Source organism: Leiobunum rupestre, chromosome 10 (assembly GCF_980474605.1).
Source record: "Leiobunum rupestre chromosome 10, qqLeiRupe1.1.hap1, whole genome shotgun sequence".
Taxonomy (NCBI): domain Eukaryota; kingdom Metazoa; phylum Arthropoda; class Arachnida; order Opiliones; family Sclerosomatidae; genus Leiobunum; species Leiobunum rupestre.
Genome location: NC_143393.1, coordinates 13874773 through 13891746, shown reverse-complemented (window position 1 = coordinate 13891746; position 16974 = coordinate 13874773). Strand labels below are relative to the sequence as shown.

General features: G+C 36.6%; 1 protein-coding gene across 1 annotated transcript in view; it reads right to left on the bottom strand.

Moving 5' to 3' along the window:
* Rab3GAP1 (RAB3 GTPase activating protein subunit 1) overlaps positions 1-16974 on the bottom strand; it is an 88914-nt gene that overhangs the window by 408 nt on the left and 71532 nt on the right. Inside the window, exons 13-18 of the mRNA XM_090160080.1 lie at positions 12888-12942; positions 8416-8548; positions 5434-5531; positions 3823-3960; positions 821-1235; positions 54-358 (exon numbers count right to left, since the gene is read on the bottom strand). Coding sequence (XP_090016206.1) covers positions 54-358; positions 821-1235; positions 3823-3960; positions 5434-5531; positions 8416-8548; positions 12888-12942 — 1144 coding nt within the window. The remainder of the gene's footprint in view (positions 1-53; positions 359-820; positions 1236-3822; positions 3961-5433; positions 5532-8415; positions 8549-12887; positions 12943-16974) is intronic.

Sequence of the window (16974 nt, the reverse complement as noted above, 5' to 3'; positions counted from 1 at the left end):
ATTAGTATTAAAAATTTACAATATACAGCGTTATATAGTTAATCAAATCTTACAAAATTATCACTGTTGTTTTCAAAAACTTTGATGATTCTTTTGCCAATAATGCCTTTGGAAGCACCTGGAACTTCCACCATTGGTTTTTCGACCAGATTTTGCAGAAATTTGGTGATCAAAGGATTTTCTCCATCTTCCACTTTGGCAGGCATTGAAAACTTCGTCCTTATTGACTGTAACTGGGCTAGTCTTAATTCCGCTTGATACAAATACTGCAAAACATCGAGAAATTCACGCCCAGACGTAGCGAGTTTCACAGCGTGTGTTAAAAGCTGCTTCACGAATGGAGGAGCATCTTCAGAAGCTAAATTACAAAAGAAATTTACTTCATTAACTTAAAATTTATAATTTTAAAAGATTTTGTAATTTATATTCATTAGGAAAACCTAAAAATCATGTACGAGTATATTTAATATATAAAAATTGTATCAGTTTCCAATATTTCTTATCAAGGGGATTTAAATGAAACATGTCCACAAAGTAAAACGTTAAAATTACACATCGTAGAGATCTGTACTTGATTATTTATAAACCATATTTTCACAATGCAATAGTTTGAGAATTATTACTATATTATGTATTTTAACCAGAAACATCTTTTGAAAAATCATTTCAAAATGTTCATGTTTCAAGCAAATAACATTAGAATGATAAGTAGATACTTCTTGTCCACTATGCTTTTTTTACTTTTACAGAAACTGGAACGCAGTTTTTTTAAGGTTTTCCTATTAAACATTAAATTTCCATCATTTGAGTTAAAATTTACTTTTGCCCAAGTGCAAAACCGCTGCTTGTATTAAAATTGGCATCAACTGGTTGACAATTTCCATTGGCGTCAGATTTGTTAGGTAGTGAATAACACGTTCCGCTTCTTTGGTCTCATCGAATAGCCGTTTTTGTCGCCTCACTGGTACTGGTCGGGCAGATTCCCAAGCTTCGAGCCAAATATTACCTGGTACAGTCATGCGTCCACTAAGACAACCACCAATTCCACTGCGAATCGAATCTTCGTCATCTGGCGTTAGTGGACTTTCGGACAACGACGTGTCTTCTGTTATTTCATCTTTACTTAGCAACTCTTCTTCTTTACTGTGGTCTTCGCTAGACACTTCTTCCTCCAACAAATCTCTGGGCGAATACCATCGGACAAAGTCAGCCAAGGAACCTTTAGGATTGGCCGCCTAATGCATAGACAAATATTGAGTAAAGACCAAGTTCAACAGGGGTAGTTTTTCAGTAGTTTAATATGAAGAATATATTTATTCTTAGGTAGAATGACTATATTCAGACGATTTAGTGTTTCTCCCAATCCACCTCAGGGTATACCGGTATATTCCTCCTCTTAAAAGTAAATCGAATTGGCACATTATCTCATTGGTTTTCTAAAAATTACATCATAGGACATCATTGAAACAGACGGGTTAGCAGAGTGTGGAATTGGATATACATGGAATAAGAATAATGTGTAATAGTGGGGGAAATTAATGGAATAATTAGTGTTGTAAGTCGGAAAATGACCCGAGACCTTTTTCCGGAAAATTTTCCGTTTTTTTCCGAAAAAATAAAAAAACGTTTTGATTCTATGATTAGCCTAATATATTGTTTGCAAATTTAAATAAAGCAGCTTTTTCGCCTAATTTTTTCGAATCTGAAAGTAAAACTAAACCTCTAGACTAGTTTAAACTGATTAACAATGTATAACATAGACTAAGTAATGTTTTTTAGCATGTTTCCTGATATTAACCATTTTATATCGATAAAAAGTTAAAAAAATTAAAAACCGTTAAAAGTAATTTATGTTTCAATTTTTTATTTTTCCGATTTGAAGAAAATTTTCTGGAAATTTTTTCCGGAAAATTAACAACACTAGGAATAATAATAACATCGATTGTATTTGCGTGGAAGTGGAATATAGTGGGGTGAAAAACTGAAAATTACTTGGATTGTAATGGAAGTGGAAGTGTGGAAGTTACTAGGCTAGAATAGGTCGTTAAATTGGATTGACGTGGAAGATAATTTATTTCGAAATTAATTTAATGAAAATAACATGGAAGGGTTTTTGTGTGGAAATGGAATATCACGGGGAAAGGAAATGGAATATCACGGGTAGGAAAATGAAATATCACGGGTAGGAAAATGAAATATCACGGGTAGGAAAATGGAATATCACGGGTAGGAAAATGGAATATCACGGGTAGGAAAATGGAATATCACGGGTAGGAAAATGAAATATCACGGGAAGGAAAATGAAATATCACGGGAAGGAAAATGAAATATCACGGGTAGGAAAATGAAATATCACGGGTAGGAAAATGGAATATCACGGGTAGGAAAATGGAATATCACGGGTAGGAAAATGGAATATCACGGGTAGGAAAATGGAATATCACGGGTAGGAAAATGGAATATCACGGGTAGGAAAATGGAATATCACGGGAAGGAAAATGGAATATCACGGGAAGGAAAATGGAATATCACGGGAAGGAAAATGGAATATCACGGGAAGGAAAATGGAATATCACGGGAAGGAAAATGGAATATCACGGGAAGGAAAATGGAATATCACGGGAAGGAAAATGGAATATCACGGGAAGGAAAATGGAATATCACGGGGAAAGAAAATGGAATATCACGGGGAAAGAAAATGGAATATCACGGGGAAAGAAAATGGAATATCACGGGGAAAGAAAATGGAATATCACGGGGAAAGAAAATGGAATATCACGGGCAGTGGCGGCGGAAGGAAAATATTTTGTGCGGTACAAAAGTAAAAATTCGGGGCTAAAAAAGTTAACGAATTTTTCAAGTTCTGCCCCCTCCGGAATAATCCTAAAATGACGTCCATGGGTCCTTGCCACTTTATTCTTATTCAAAGCTATTCCTACATACGTTTCCACTTAATTCTTAACTGCACGATGAATCTAACGTTATCACGTGACCTCTCGTATTTAGATACATAAGATACATTATTTGCAAACAGATACGGGTAAAAAGGTATGTGTAAGAGTTTTTTTATTTATCTGTGTTCGCCTGATAAAAGTTAGTATCTTTTACCCACAATTGTATCTTGTACCCAAAAAAAGGTACCTATTAACGTAGCTAGATCCGTATCTAGATATCGTGCATCTAAATATCGCTGAACACTGTCCCAGACCAGTGCCACGTTAACTCTGATTCCACAATATTCCCTTAACGATATGGTCTATGCCACGAGGCTCACAGAGCAGTGCCACGTTACTCTTATTCCACAATATTCTCTAAACGATATGGTTTATACCACGTGATTCCCAGACCAGTGCCACGTTACTCTTATTCCACAATATTCTCTAAACGATATGGTTTATACCACGTGATTCCCAGACCAGTGCCACGTTACTCTTATTCCACAATATTCTCTAAACGATATGGTTTATACCACGTGATTCCCAGACCAGTGCCAAGTTACTCTTATTCCACAATATTCCCTTAACGATATGGTCTATGCCACGAGGCTCACAGAGCAGTGCCACGTTACTCTTATTCCACAATATTCTCTAAACGATATGGTTTATACCACGTGATTCCCAGACCCGTGCCACGTTACTCTTATTCCACAATATTCCCTTAACGATATGGTCTATGCCACGAGGCTCACAGAGCAGTGCCACGTTACTCTTATTCCACAATATTCCCTTAACGATATGGTTCAGGGGAAACTAGACCACGGTGCCCGCGGATCTGGTCAACATAGGCATTCTCCATAAGAAAAAAATAAATTCTTAGTAATACCTTAAACGCTTGCATATCAGAGTGTAAACAAGCACTTTGAAGTCTGGCTCTCAGATTGGCACCTTCTTTGTCGGTTCCGAGGCGAACCAATGCCTCGGCTTGCTCCGCTAAGCCATCTTCGGTTAACGGGGCGGGTTCCTGCGAAATAGTTTAAAAGGTAAGCATAGGTCCTAAATAAGTTTAATCGAAATTCGCGAAATCAGACCATTTTGTCACCTGCAGAGGTGTTAACGTCAAATTGGTTTCATGGTAGAAAAACGGTTTTTTACCATTTACCAGTTTACCACGGTATCCGTGGGAATATCTCATTTTCGGTTAGCGAATGAATGGAAAAAGTAGTTTATGGTTCGGGAATGGTCGAAAATATATTTTCGATTTGGTCGCAATACTTTGAATCGGGAATGGTCGGGAATGAAAATTTCAGGGGCAGAAATGAGAAATGTATGTTCAATGGAATGGCCGGGATCGGGAATAGTAGGGAATAGGCGGGAATGAGAAAAGTTGTAATAATTGGAATGGGAATGGTTAGAAGACAAATATTTGAACGGAAATGGGATAGGAATAGATACTGTTTCCACGGGAATGGGTGGGAATGGTAAGTTATTGGCTGCAATGAGAAATGTATGTTCAATGGAATGGTCGGGATCTGGAATAGTGGGGAATGGTCGGAAATGAGAAAAAATTGTGATAATTGGAATGGGAATGGTTAGAAGACAAAGATTTGAACGGAAATGGGATAGGAATAGATACTGTTTCCGCGGGAATGAGCGGGAATGAGTGGGAATGGTAAGTTATGGGCTGAAATGAGAAATGTATGTTCAATGGAATGGTCGGGATCGGGAATAGTGGGGAATGGGCGGGAATGAGAAAAAATTGTGATAATTTGGATGGGAATGGTTAGAAGACAAAGATTTGAACGGAAATGCAGGGCCGTGCTTAGGGGGTGGCGAGCAGGGCGGTCGCCCATGGCCGCTAAAATTTTACCATAGGGATGTATATACCGGAGGGCCGCTACACTCACAATTTTCAGTTTCGCCCATGCATTTCGCCCGGGGCCGCGATACCTCTAAGCACGCCACTGGGAAATGGGATAGGAATAGATACTGTTTCCACGGGAATGAGCGGGAATGGTAAGTTATGGGCTGAAATGGGAAATGTATATTCAATGGAACGGTCGGGATCGGGAATAGTGGGGATAATTTGAATGGGAATGGTTAGAAGACAAAGATTTGAACGGAAATGCAGGGCCGTGCTTAGGGGGTGGCGAGCAGGGCGGTCGCCCAGGGCCGCTAAAATTTTACCATAGGGATGTATATACCGGAGGGCCGCTACACTCACAATTTTCAGTTTCGCCCATGCATTTCGCCCGGGGCCGCGATACCTCTAAGCACGCCACTGGGAAATGGGATAGGAATAGATACTGTTTCCACGGGAATGAGCGGGAATGGTAAGTTATGGGCAGAAATGAGAAATTAATTTTCAATGGAATGGTCGGTATCGGGAATTGTAGGGAATAGTAGGGAATGGGCGGGAATGGTGACGTTTCAGTATCAAATGTAGCTCTATTCCAGGGCACCAAAAATGGCCGATTTCTCCCACGCGTTTTCTTACCTGCGTAACTGGAATGTACAACGGCTCGTTGGAATTAATTAGAGTTAAATTATTGAGCTGTCTCAATCTGCCATCCGGAATTAGCGGCATAGACCCAGCTAAAAAGATACATTTCACTTAAAACGCTTCATATTGAAAAGTTCTTAAAGAGACAGAATCGCTCGAATTGAGCTAGAAAAAAAACCGTAATTTGACTGGCCAAATCTACTAAAAGCAAAAGTAAATAGGGGGAGAAAGTCTATCACTGCCTTCAGATTTTACCTTCCACCATGCTTGACACCCTTTTTAAAGAGCTAATGATCACGTGATATTTCTAACCAATAAGGATTGCACATTACAAGCGAAGTAGTGCATTTGTGGTATTCAAGGACATAAGTATATGTATTTGTACCCCGCTGCTCCGCCTTAAGCACTACAGCGGCCACCTTAAACAACCAGCCCTGGACAAAAGTGCGCTTTGCGAAACAACGTTCGGCCAGTGAGACAGCCATTTTGACCGCCTCACATATAGCAAACAAACGCCCTCATCACGGCCCAACAAAAGGCGACACCATGGGCTGCCCGAGACCCACCCTCGCACAGCTGAGGACTAGAGTGGCTTCCTCTTCCACTGCAAACTACCCTCCTTAGTAGGTCACAGAATGACGAGTGTGGAACACCCATGAGGTTCCAGTGACCCAGCGCCCCGATCACATGACCTTGAGAGCCGGGTATGGAGCCCCCCACAGGCTCCAGTGACCCCATCACACCACTAGATAGGGACAGTGGGAAGGTATTCAAGGACAGTAGTATCAGAGATCCTGGCAGTTATAGAGATGCGAAACTCCGTCGAAAACCTGACAAAAAAATGCAAGCATCAGCGCCGCCCTTCGGCCGGAATGAAGCGGCCGTTTCAAGCCGAGAGACGCAAAAATTGTAAACAACGGTAAAAATCCTAGGATCTCTGCGATTACTCCCCACGTACAGGCGTCGCTGCGATCGGCTAAAATTTGAAAAAAACTGGTTTGCCTAGGGTATAGGGAGTTTCGCATCTCTATAACTGCCAGGATCTCTGGTAGTATCTACTGTCCTTGTGGTATTCCGGTCCGCGCTCAAGATGAAAATTTTGAATTTTATTCCCTGGCAAACATGTCACCGCCTCGCGATTTCAAATAGTCTCTCTGTCAAATGCTGACCATTATTTCCTTCGATAACGATTGATTTTAATTAATAATTACTATATAAATTTTAAAATAAACAAAAAAAGCTCGTAGCTAAAGCTATTATTTCGGTTAAACTTTCAAATTGTTAGGCCTTAACATCGTAGATTTACCAATTAGTCCCGATCTCCGCTCTTAGATGGCGCCACGCTCTCCACGATTTAAGTGAGCGTTATTCTAGTTACGGTTTATTTCTTTCAAAAGTCGTGTTATTATTTTTAAAATGTCGCATTTTAATTGCTATCATATATCTACTTTATTTCGGAACTAAATTAACCAAATTATCGAAAGCAAAAGTTTATTATTCACGTATTTTATTGAGAACTATTTTTCATCGTGGCGGAGTACAACCGATACCTTTGTGTCTCTGTAAAGAGGCGAGGGGGAAGTCATTTCCGAAGCCCAAAAATTTTACCCCTCAAATAAGACGTCGTGCGGTTGGACAAAAGTGCCAGACTTTCTCCCCCTATTTACTTTTGCTAAAAGGAAGCACGGAAGAGGAGGAGGTACCCAAAATTCAGGCTGATTTTTTTAAATGATTCTGTGACCCGTTAAAAAGCCTTTTTCCATTTACCTAGAGCCACGCTGCGGCCAACGCGAGAAGCTTATAAACTACTGGGTTTTCGTCTGCTAAGCAGTCGTTTATGTTCGGTAGTAACAATACGTTTGCTTAGCAGACGAAAATCCAGCAGTTTAGAGGTTCTCGCGTTGACCGGCACGTGGCTCTATAAAAAACTGAACAAGCTATTAGTGTTTAAAAGGAACTAAATTTTTTGAACTAAATAGGTACTCATGTAAAAATAATTAAGATCTTAAATTAAACTCTAAGACTGACTTAAGTTCAGATCCCAAAAATTAGCCAATCTCACTGCTTGTCTCCATGTTGTCACGGAGACTAGTGCATGACACCCGAAAACGTGGCGCCATCTCTAGATCTATTGCTGAACTATTAATTTGGAAGTTTCGAGGGATTCTAGTAACTATCTTCTAAGTAATGGTTCAGCAACAAATCTAGAGATGGAGGTAGTGTCATTACAATGGAGCGTCTGCCATGACAAGAATCTGAACATCTAACAGGGTTGCCACAGTTTTTTCAGATTCAAATTCCCTGACCTTTAACGGGTTTTCCTATCCTTTTCAGGTTTTTCCCAGCCATATCCGGAGATTTTTCCTGACTTATTTGGTGCCGAATTTTGTATTTTTTACCTAAAGGTTTCCTATTTGCATCCGAAATTAAATTCCCTAACATTTCCTTGATTTTCAGACCCATATTCAATTTCCCTGACTTTTAGACCCATATTCAAAATTCCCGCACTTTTAGACCCATATTCTAATTCCCCGCAACTTTTAGACCCATATTCAAATTCCCCGACTTTTAGACCCATATTCAAATTCCCGCACTTTTAGACCCATATTCAAATTCCCGCACTTTTAGACCCATATTCAAATTCCCGCACTTTTAGACCCATGCATATTCAAATTCCCCGACTTTTAGACCCATATTCAAAACCCCGACTTTTAGACCCATATTCAAATCCCCCGACTTTTAGACCCATATTCAACTTTCCCCGACCTTTAGACCCATATTCAAATCCCCCGACTTTTAGACCCATATTCAAATCCCCCGACTTTTCCAGGAATTCCAGGTTTTCCAGGCATTGTGGCAACCCTGCCTATTAAATTTTAGTTTCAAATTGGGTTTTAATTTAAGGAAAAATAAGGGAACTTTCAGGTATTCTACGGAAAACGTTTGAGAAGTCAAAAAGTAAATTTCCAATTTTACATTTAGAGTGATTAGCTTCGTCGAGATCGTTGCATTCGTAAAATTCATCATCGGAATCGTCGGATAACGAATTGCTCGTGGTTGTTGCTGATTTTTCGCTGGCTCTTCGTCTTTCAATGCAGTAGTTAAGCATCTATATATTTATAAAACAAAATGTAAGACATTGCATATTTAAAAACTAACCGTTTTATTTACAAAATAAAATGTAAGACATTATATTTACAATGTCTTACATTTTTTTTGTAAATAAAACGATTAGCTTTTAAATATGCAAAAAAGTGTAAGACATTGCTTTATCTACAAAAAAAAGACAGACATTGCATATTTAAAAGCTAACCGTTTTATTTACAAAAAAATATCATCATTGGACAAAAAATTAAAATTTATTTTTAGAAACTAATTTTTCTTAACACTTTACGTAAAAATAACATTTTGTATAAACATAATTTCGATCACTATTTTCGGTTTTATTATTGACAAATACTGTACGGTTGTTTTTACAAAATATTCTTATAACTTTTTTTTACTACACCGTAAAGATTTTTTTCCAAATAATTCATTGCTAGGGTAGGAAAGTTTTAATAATCGTGTTAAAAACAATTTTCTTAGTTGATTAGTTACGCGACGGGATACTTCCTCGTACGATAGAGCGTTTAGCGACCATCGGCGGAGATATATTGACCAATTAGCGGGGGAAAACGGTTCTAGTCACTGAAATCTTAAGCAAAAATTGTCACGGGAAATAATTAAATGGCGATCGTAAATAATTGAATTATTCCGGTAATCACACCGAGGATAATCACGATAAGTGTTAGGAAGTTATCGAAAAAATATTACACGTATAATATCAGGGGCGGTAAATATTTCGTTCGAAACGTACTACAAAATCAGGTTCATTATTCGTATGGTAAATTAAAACAAAGTCAAATTCTTGGACGTATAACAACCACCAGTGTTGGGCACCGCTCCTCTCATTCTGAGCGGATTTGTTATTATGAGCGAAAATGAGCGGTAAAATATCTTTTTGAAAGAGCGCAAAACCAAAATGAGAGTAGCGCCGATTTTACCGCTCAAAAAAGAGCGGAAAGAGAGGAGCGCCGATTTTACCGCTCAAAAAAGAGCGGAAAGAGAGGAGCGCCGATTTTACCGCTCATAAAAGAGCGGAAAGAGAGGAGCGCCGATTTTACCGCTCAAAAAAGAGCGGAAAGAGAGGAGCGCCGATTTTACCGCTCAAAAAAGAGCGGAAAGAGAGGAGCGCCGATGTTACCGCTCAAAAAAGAGCGGAAAGAGAGGAGCGCCGATTTTACCGCTCAAAAAAGAGCGGAAAGAGAGGAGCGCCGATTTTACCGCTCAAAAAAGAGCGGAAAGAGAGGAGCGCCGATTTTACCGCTCAAAAAAGAGCGGAAAGAGAGGAGCGCCGATTTTACCGCTCAAAAAAGAGCGGAAAGAGAGGAGCGCCGATTTTACCGCTCACAAAACAGAGAAAAGAGCGGAAAGAGAGGAGCGAAAATTTTACCGCTCAAAAAGACGTGAGCGTGAGCGGCTCTTTGACGAAAATGCCCAACACTGATAACAACGCGTCACGCCTGGCCAACTATTTGGGAAAACTGGGTGTCCAAACGCTAAGAATTCTACAAGCGAATTATTATTTTTTCATTAGATTTGGTCACCTTATTCACTTGTCACCGGGACATTACCGTTGGTTTATGTTCAAAAAGACCTTTTTAGTTCATTCTCTCGTTTTCTCAGACTTATAAATTTGATTCTGATTTGAAACGAGGAATAATAATTATACTCCATCCAACGCGAGAATAAATGTCGGCTATTGGAGTTCTCCATTGTTTCACATTCTATCTTTCTCCCACAAAATTATCCCAGTTTATTTAATCTAGTTCTTTTGGGGGGAAATTAATTTTTAAACAATGTAGCGCGTCGTTCTCTATAATTTCTAAATCGATCTTTCGCGAAGGAATATACGCTCTTATTAAAAAAAGATTATATTAAACGTATTGAAACTAACTACTCGTTCAATTAGCCTGAAGGGTCTCTAATTATTTAATTTCCTTGACGAGTTATTGTTTCAGAAATTGATTATTAGTTAAACTATACGAAGTTTAACGGAATTATTCTAATCAAATACCAAAAAAGCGCCCGTGGAAGTGTTTCAAAATCAGATTGGTATCGCGCATTTGTTTTATCATAAGTAAAGTAACACAGATAAGTATGACACTTCCTACTATTTTAAAATTATTTTTTATACCGAACCTTTTTCAACACTGACACTTTTACTTGGACTCGCAACCGAACTGAGTAGTATATAGGGATGCACCGATATGTCGGCCTATTTTTGTAATATCGGTATCGGCTTAAGTGAAGCCGATATTGGCCGATACCGGTATTAGAAAAACATTTAAAAATAAGAAAATTATCGATTAACTAACTAATGATAATATTTTATTTGATACGCCAAACTTCAGAAGCTAATATCGTCCGATATTATCGGCTGTACCCATATCGATGAATCCCTATTAGTATATTATAGTCCTTGTTAGTAGTATATTTAACAATGGACATATTTAAACACTACATATGGGGATCTGCGCTGAGAACTAAACCTTGATTCGGTAAGAACTTGGAAAATTAGTTCGGTATTATGTTACTTATAGTTTTATTTTCAAAGATTATCTCAAGGGGATCCAAAATTCGTTAAAATCAAATGATATTAGGCTAGAAAACTTGTAGAAATATGAAATGTGGGTAGGGTTCGTACAAAATTTCCGAAATTAAATTCCCTGACATTTCCAGGTTTTCCCTGGCCAAATTGACAAATATTCCCTGTCTATTTTTGTAGAATAAATGAATAGTTTGAGGTAAAAATCTTGAAAAATATTTTCTTTCAAAAATGTATTTGCCTGATTTTTTTGGGGTCATTTTGAAATTCCCTTACTTTTTGGGACCATTTTCAAATTCCTTTACTTTTCCCTGACATTTTGGAATCATTTTCAAATTCCTTTACTTTTCCCTGACATTATGGGATCATTTTCAAATACCCTGACTTTTCCCTTACTTTTTGGGACCATTTTCAAATTCCTTTACTTTTCCCAGACCTTTTCGAAACATTTTAAAATTCCCTGACTATTCCCTGACTTTTTGGAAACATTTTAAAATTCACTAACTTTTGGGAAACATTTTAAAATTCCCTGACTTTTCACTGACTTTTTGGAAACATTTTAAAATTCACTGACTTTTCACTGACTTTTTGGAAACATTTTAAAATTCCCTGACTATTCCCCGACTTTTGGGACCATTTTCAAATTCCTTTACTTTTCCCTTACTTTTTGGGACCATTTTCAAATTCCTTTACTTTTCCCTTACTTTTTGGGACCATTTTCAAATTCCTTTACTTTTCCCAGACCTTTTCGAAACATTTTAAAATTCCCTGACTATTCCCTGACTTTTTGGAAACATTTTAAAATTCACTAACTTTTGGGAAACATTTTAAAATTCCCTGACTTTTCACTGACTTTTGGGAAACATTTTAAAATTCCCTGACTTTTCACTGACTTTTTGGAATCATTTTAAAATTCCCTGACTTTTCACTGACTTTTTGGAAACATTTTAAAATTCCCTGACTTTTCACTGACTTTTTGGAAACATTTTAAAATTCACTGACTTTTCACTGACTTTTTGGAAACATTTTAAAATTCCCTGACTATTCCCCGACTTTTGGGACCATTTTCAAATTCCTTTACTTTTCCCTTACTTTTTGGGACCATTTTCAAATTCCTTTACTTTTCCCTTACTTTTTGGGACCATTTTCAAATTCCTTTACTTTTCCCAGACCTTTTCGAAACATTTTAAAATTCCCTGACTATTCCCTGACTTTTTGGAAACATTTTAAAATTCACTGACTTTTGGGAAACATTTTAAAATTCCCTGACTTTTCACTGACTTTTGGGAAACATTTTAAAATTCCCTGACTTTTCACTGACTTTTTGGAATCATTTTAAAATTCCCTGACTTTTCACTGACTTTTTGGAAACATTTTAAAATTCACTGACTTTTCACTGACTTTTTGGAAACATTTTAAAATTCACTGATTTTTAACTGACTTTTTGGAAACATTTTAAAATTCACTGATTTTTAACTGACTTTTTGGAAACATTTTAAAATTCACTGATTTTTAACTGACTTTTTGGAAACATTTTAAAATTCCCTGACTTTTCCAGGTCGTGTACGAACCCTGACATAGCTTTATCGTAAAAATACACTTAGCCTACAAATTCTTCAGTTCACGTTTTCAAGAGGGTGGCTTAACAGGTCTATTTATAAAATGTTGATAAATTAACCAATAAAATGTATTTCCAAAATAATAAGAACGGACCGCTTAATGCGTACGGTTACGGGGTAGCTCTCCATTTTATTCCAGTTCCTTTATTTCGATCGTAAACAATAGCCAAAGAAACACATACCTGAAGTTTTTGATGCAGTAAACAGCGAGACAAATCAGGAGGGCCGGATTCCAATCTAAAAAACGGAAAATTATAACTTTAACGACACGCGAATAATAAACCAAAGAAATATATAACGTCTTGCTCTTCCTTATAAATTTTTCAATATCAACAAAATTAGAGAATATTTCCTACTAAGGCGCATCTTCGTCATTGCCAAGTTTTCCGGTTGCCGAATAGCGTGAAATAAAAAAAAAGTTTGACGGGGAAAAAAAAAACGATTCCAAGTTGAAAGTACCGCGGCGCAATGTTTCGGTTTATTAGATAATGTTTGGTTTTTAACGGGCGAAATGAGATCGCCAATAAATCGGTTGAAATATTCGTGGTACGGTAATTGAACGTTAGGGCCTTTCAAAAGTGGACGTTTGCCGGAGAGAGTTATTAAAATAATTAAAAGATTTATACACCATCGTAACGTACAGGAAATGGTTACGCGGTGATCGAGGTGTCAAACGGTTCTATAACTGGATCAAAGTGCCAAGCGCCAATGGAGAAACTGACAACCAATGTTTTATCGTTTATAATACCTTATTTAATTTACGGCAGGGCTTATGATTGTACTCATTTCTTCGATTGACAAAATTACGCGTTTAATGGTTCTTAAAACTGCCAACGCGTAAGACTACCACTACGGAAATGGTCATTTGGTTCCGGAAACCTGCCGCGGTTTACCGGAAGTTATTTTAAACGAAGGGATGGAAGTTTCTCCTAAAATTGCACCCCCACTTAAATATCCAATTTGAAAATAAGTTCGAGATACCTGATCCTAATGATGTTTTAAATTGTTCCTGATTATCAGATCATCTATCTTAAGAACTTTTAAAATTATTCTGATTTAGAGATGGTGGATCCTACGATATTTTTAATTGATTCAGTTTATCAGATCACTGAACCTAAGAGCTTTTAAATGAATCAGATTTAGGGATGGTGGATCCTACGATATTTTTAAAATGATTCCGATTTAGAGATGGTGGATCCTACGATATTTTTAAATGAATCAGAATTAGGGATGGTGGATCATAATATATTTTTAATAGATTCAGATTATCAGATAATCGATCCTAAGAATTTTTCAAATGATTCTGATTTAGGGATGGTGGAAACTTAGATATTTTTGATTGATTAAGATCATCGATCCTTAAAGTTTTAAAATTATTCATGTTATCAGATCATCGATCTTAAGATATTTAAATCATTGAGATTTCAAATATTAAGTAAAATCACACGATTTAAATAAATTTAAAAAATCACACGATTTAAATAAATTTAAAAAATCACTCGATTTAAATAAGTTTAAAAAATCACTCGATTTAAATATATTTTTAAAAAATCACTCGATTTAAATAAATTTAAAAAATCACTCGATTTAAATAAATTTAAAAAATCACTCGATTTAAATAAATTTAAAAAATCACTCGATTTAAATAAATTTAAAAAATCACTCGATTTAAATAAATTTAAAAAATCACTCGATTTAAATAAATTTAAAAAATTCACTCGATTTAAATAAATTTAAAAAATTCACTCGATTTAAATAAATTAAAATCACTCGATTTAAATAAATTAAAATCACTCGATTTAAATAAATTAAAATCACTCGATTTAAATAAATATAAAAAATCACTCGATTTAAATTAATTTAAAAAATCACTCGATTTAAATCAATTTAAAAATCACTCGATTTAAATCAATTTAAAAATCACTCGATTTAAATAAATTTAAAAAATTCACTCGATTTAAATAAATTTAAAAAAATCACTCGATTTAAATAAATTTAAAAAATTCACTCGATTTAAATAAATTTAAAAAATTCACTCGATTTAAATAAATTAAAATCACTCGATTTAAATAAATTAAAATCACTCGATTTAAATAAATATAAAAAATCACTCGATTTAAATTAATTTAAAAAATCACTCGATTTAAATCAATTTAAAAATCACTCGATTTAAATCAATTTAAAAATCACTCGATTTAAATCAATTTTAAATAAAATCACTTGATTTAAATCAATTTTAAATAAAACCACTTGATTTAAATCAATTTTAAATACAATCACTTGATTTAAATAATTTGTTTAAATAAAATCACTTGATTTAAATTAATTTTTTAAATAAAATCAATTGATTTAAATTAGTTTTTTAAATAAAATCACTTGATTTAAATTATTTTTAAATAAAATCACTTGATTTAAATCAATTTTTTGGAACAAAATCACTTAATTTAAATTAGTTTTTTAAATAAAATCACTTGATTTAAATTATTTTTTTAAATAAAATCACTTGATTTAAATCAATTTTTTTGGAACAAAATCACTTAATTTAAATCATTTTTTTAAAACAAAATCACTTGATTTAAATCAATTTTTTTTTAAACAAATTCACTTTTTAATTTTGATTTAAATATTTTTTTAACTCACTTGATTTGAATTTTGATTTAAATATTTTTTTAAATCACTTGATTTGAATTTTGATTTAAATAATTTTTTAAATAAAATCACTTAATTTAAATAAAATAATTTAAAATAAAATAACTTAATTTTAAATTAAATTTAAATCCGCCAACCCTGATATTATTATAATCCTTTTGTTTGAAAGGTCAGTTGAGGAATTCCAAACCAACATATCGACGATTTGGTCAAGCATCCGCAACATTTTAAAAATAAGACAATTGGTCGAGTTTTCGAGAGAAAGTGTCGAATAGGGGGTTCCGTACCAGCTATTGATGATCGAATGATTAAAGGTATAAGAACCTAAATCAATGTAAATTATGGAAATTAATATAAACGAATATAAAATAATAGCGTTAACACGCCATAAAAACTAGTCGAGCTGAGAACGGGAGTCAGCGGTCAGTGATCCGTATCTTGTAAACAAGAAGAGATAATTCGTTACGCGAGGATAAATAAGACGTAACTTCGAGGTTCGGCGAATATCAAAGGGGGGGGGGACCAATTGGAGAAAGTGTCACCCTAGTGTCCATTTTCAATCGAGAGTGAAACTACGCAGGGGGCGAGGGGGGGGTGCCATTAGTGGCGCTCAACAACGGGTGGACGAGACGAAGGGCCATAAATGCAAATGATCCGTCGCGAACGAAAGCTACGCTCTGGCACTCTCGATTCGCCGAAATCGGCTCTGATGACCCACAAATCAGAACCGACGTGGATAGCGCTATATTAACGAAAGGGGGGTGACAACTGGGGGGCTGCGATATTAACTTAAAATGATCGTGGCCGATGAGCGAGAAGGGGGAGGGAGGTAAGGGCGGGTAGAACTCCCAAAAAACGAACCCTGAGAGGAAAACAAAACTAGTCCTCGAAGGACTATCGCTTCGCAGTCGACGCTCAATCTCGAGACGCGCAACAATCGACAACAATCTCTAGTTTATTAACGACGACGCGTTTTGATACTTTCTCTCTCTCTCTCTAGATATCAGTTTCCGTTTGATGTCGAGATGTCCGATTGATAATTAATAAAGTGCCGAGTTCTTCCCAATCTTACCATCAACATGTATTATTATCTGATTTTCGGGTTCGCGTTCTTCTTGGCCTTGATGGACAACGCGGCCAGTCAACCCAATCTGCCGTCGTCGCTGGGGTGTCAAGCGGCCGAAGGAGGGACTGTCCGGTGTCGAGGGGTGCCGTTGGGCGACGTGGCCCACGCGTTCCGGATCCTGACGTCGACACCCCTGATGAAAGTGAACAACCGAAATGGCAGCGGCAGTTTCGGCGGAGACATTTACTTCCGCGCTCTGGCGGCGGACGTCGCCGATTGCCAAATACCGGAATTGGTGTCCGGCAGTCTCAAAGGACCTTTAGTAGTGGTCAGAATCGTCCGAAGCGGAATGGGCAGCGTTTATCCGGATACCTTCCAGGAACAGACGACCACGTTAAGGATCTTGGATTTGTCCGACAACGATTTGACGACGATTCCGTTGGCCATCGCTAATCTGGAAGCCTTGAGGCAATTGGTACTGACTAACAACAGGATAGCGGCCGTCGAGCCCAGTTCCCTCTTCAGGTACGTCAGGGCCTTGAGATACTTGGACT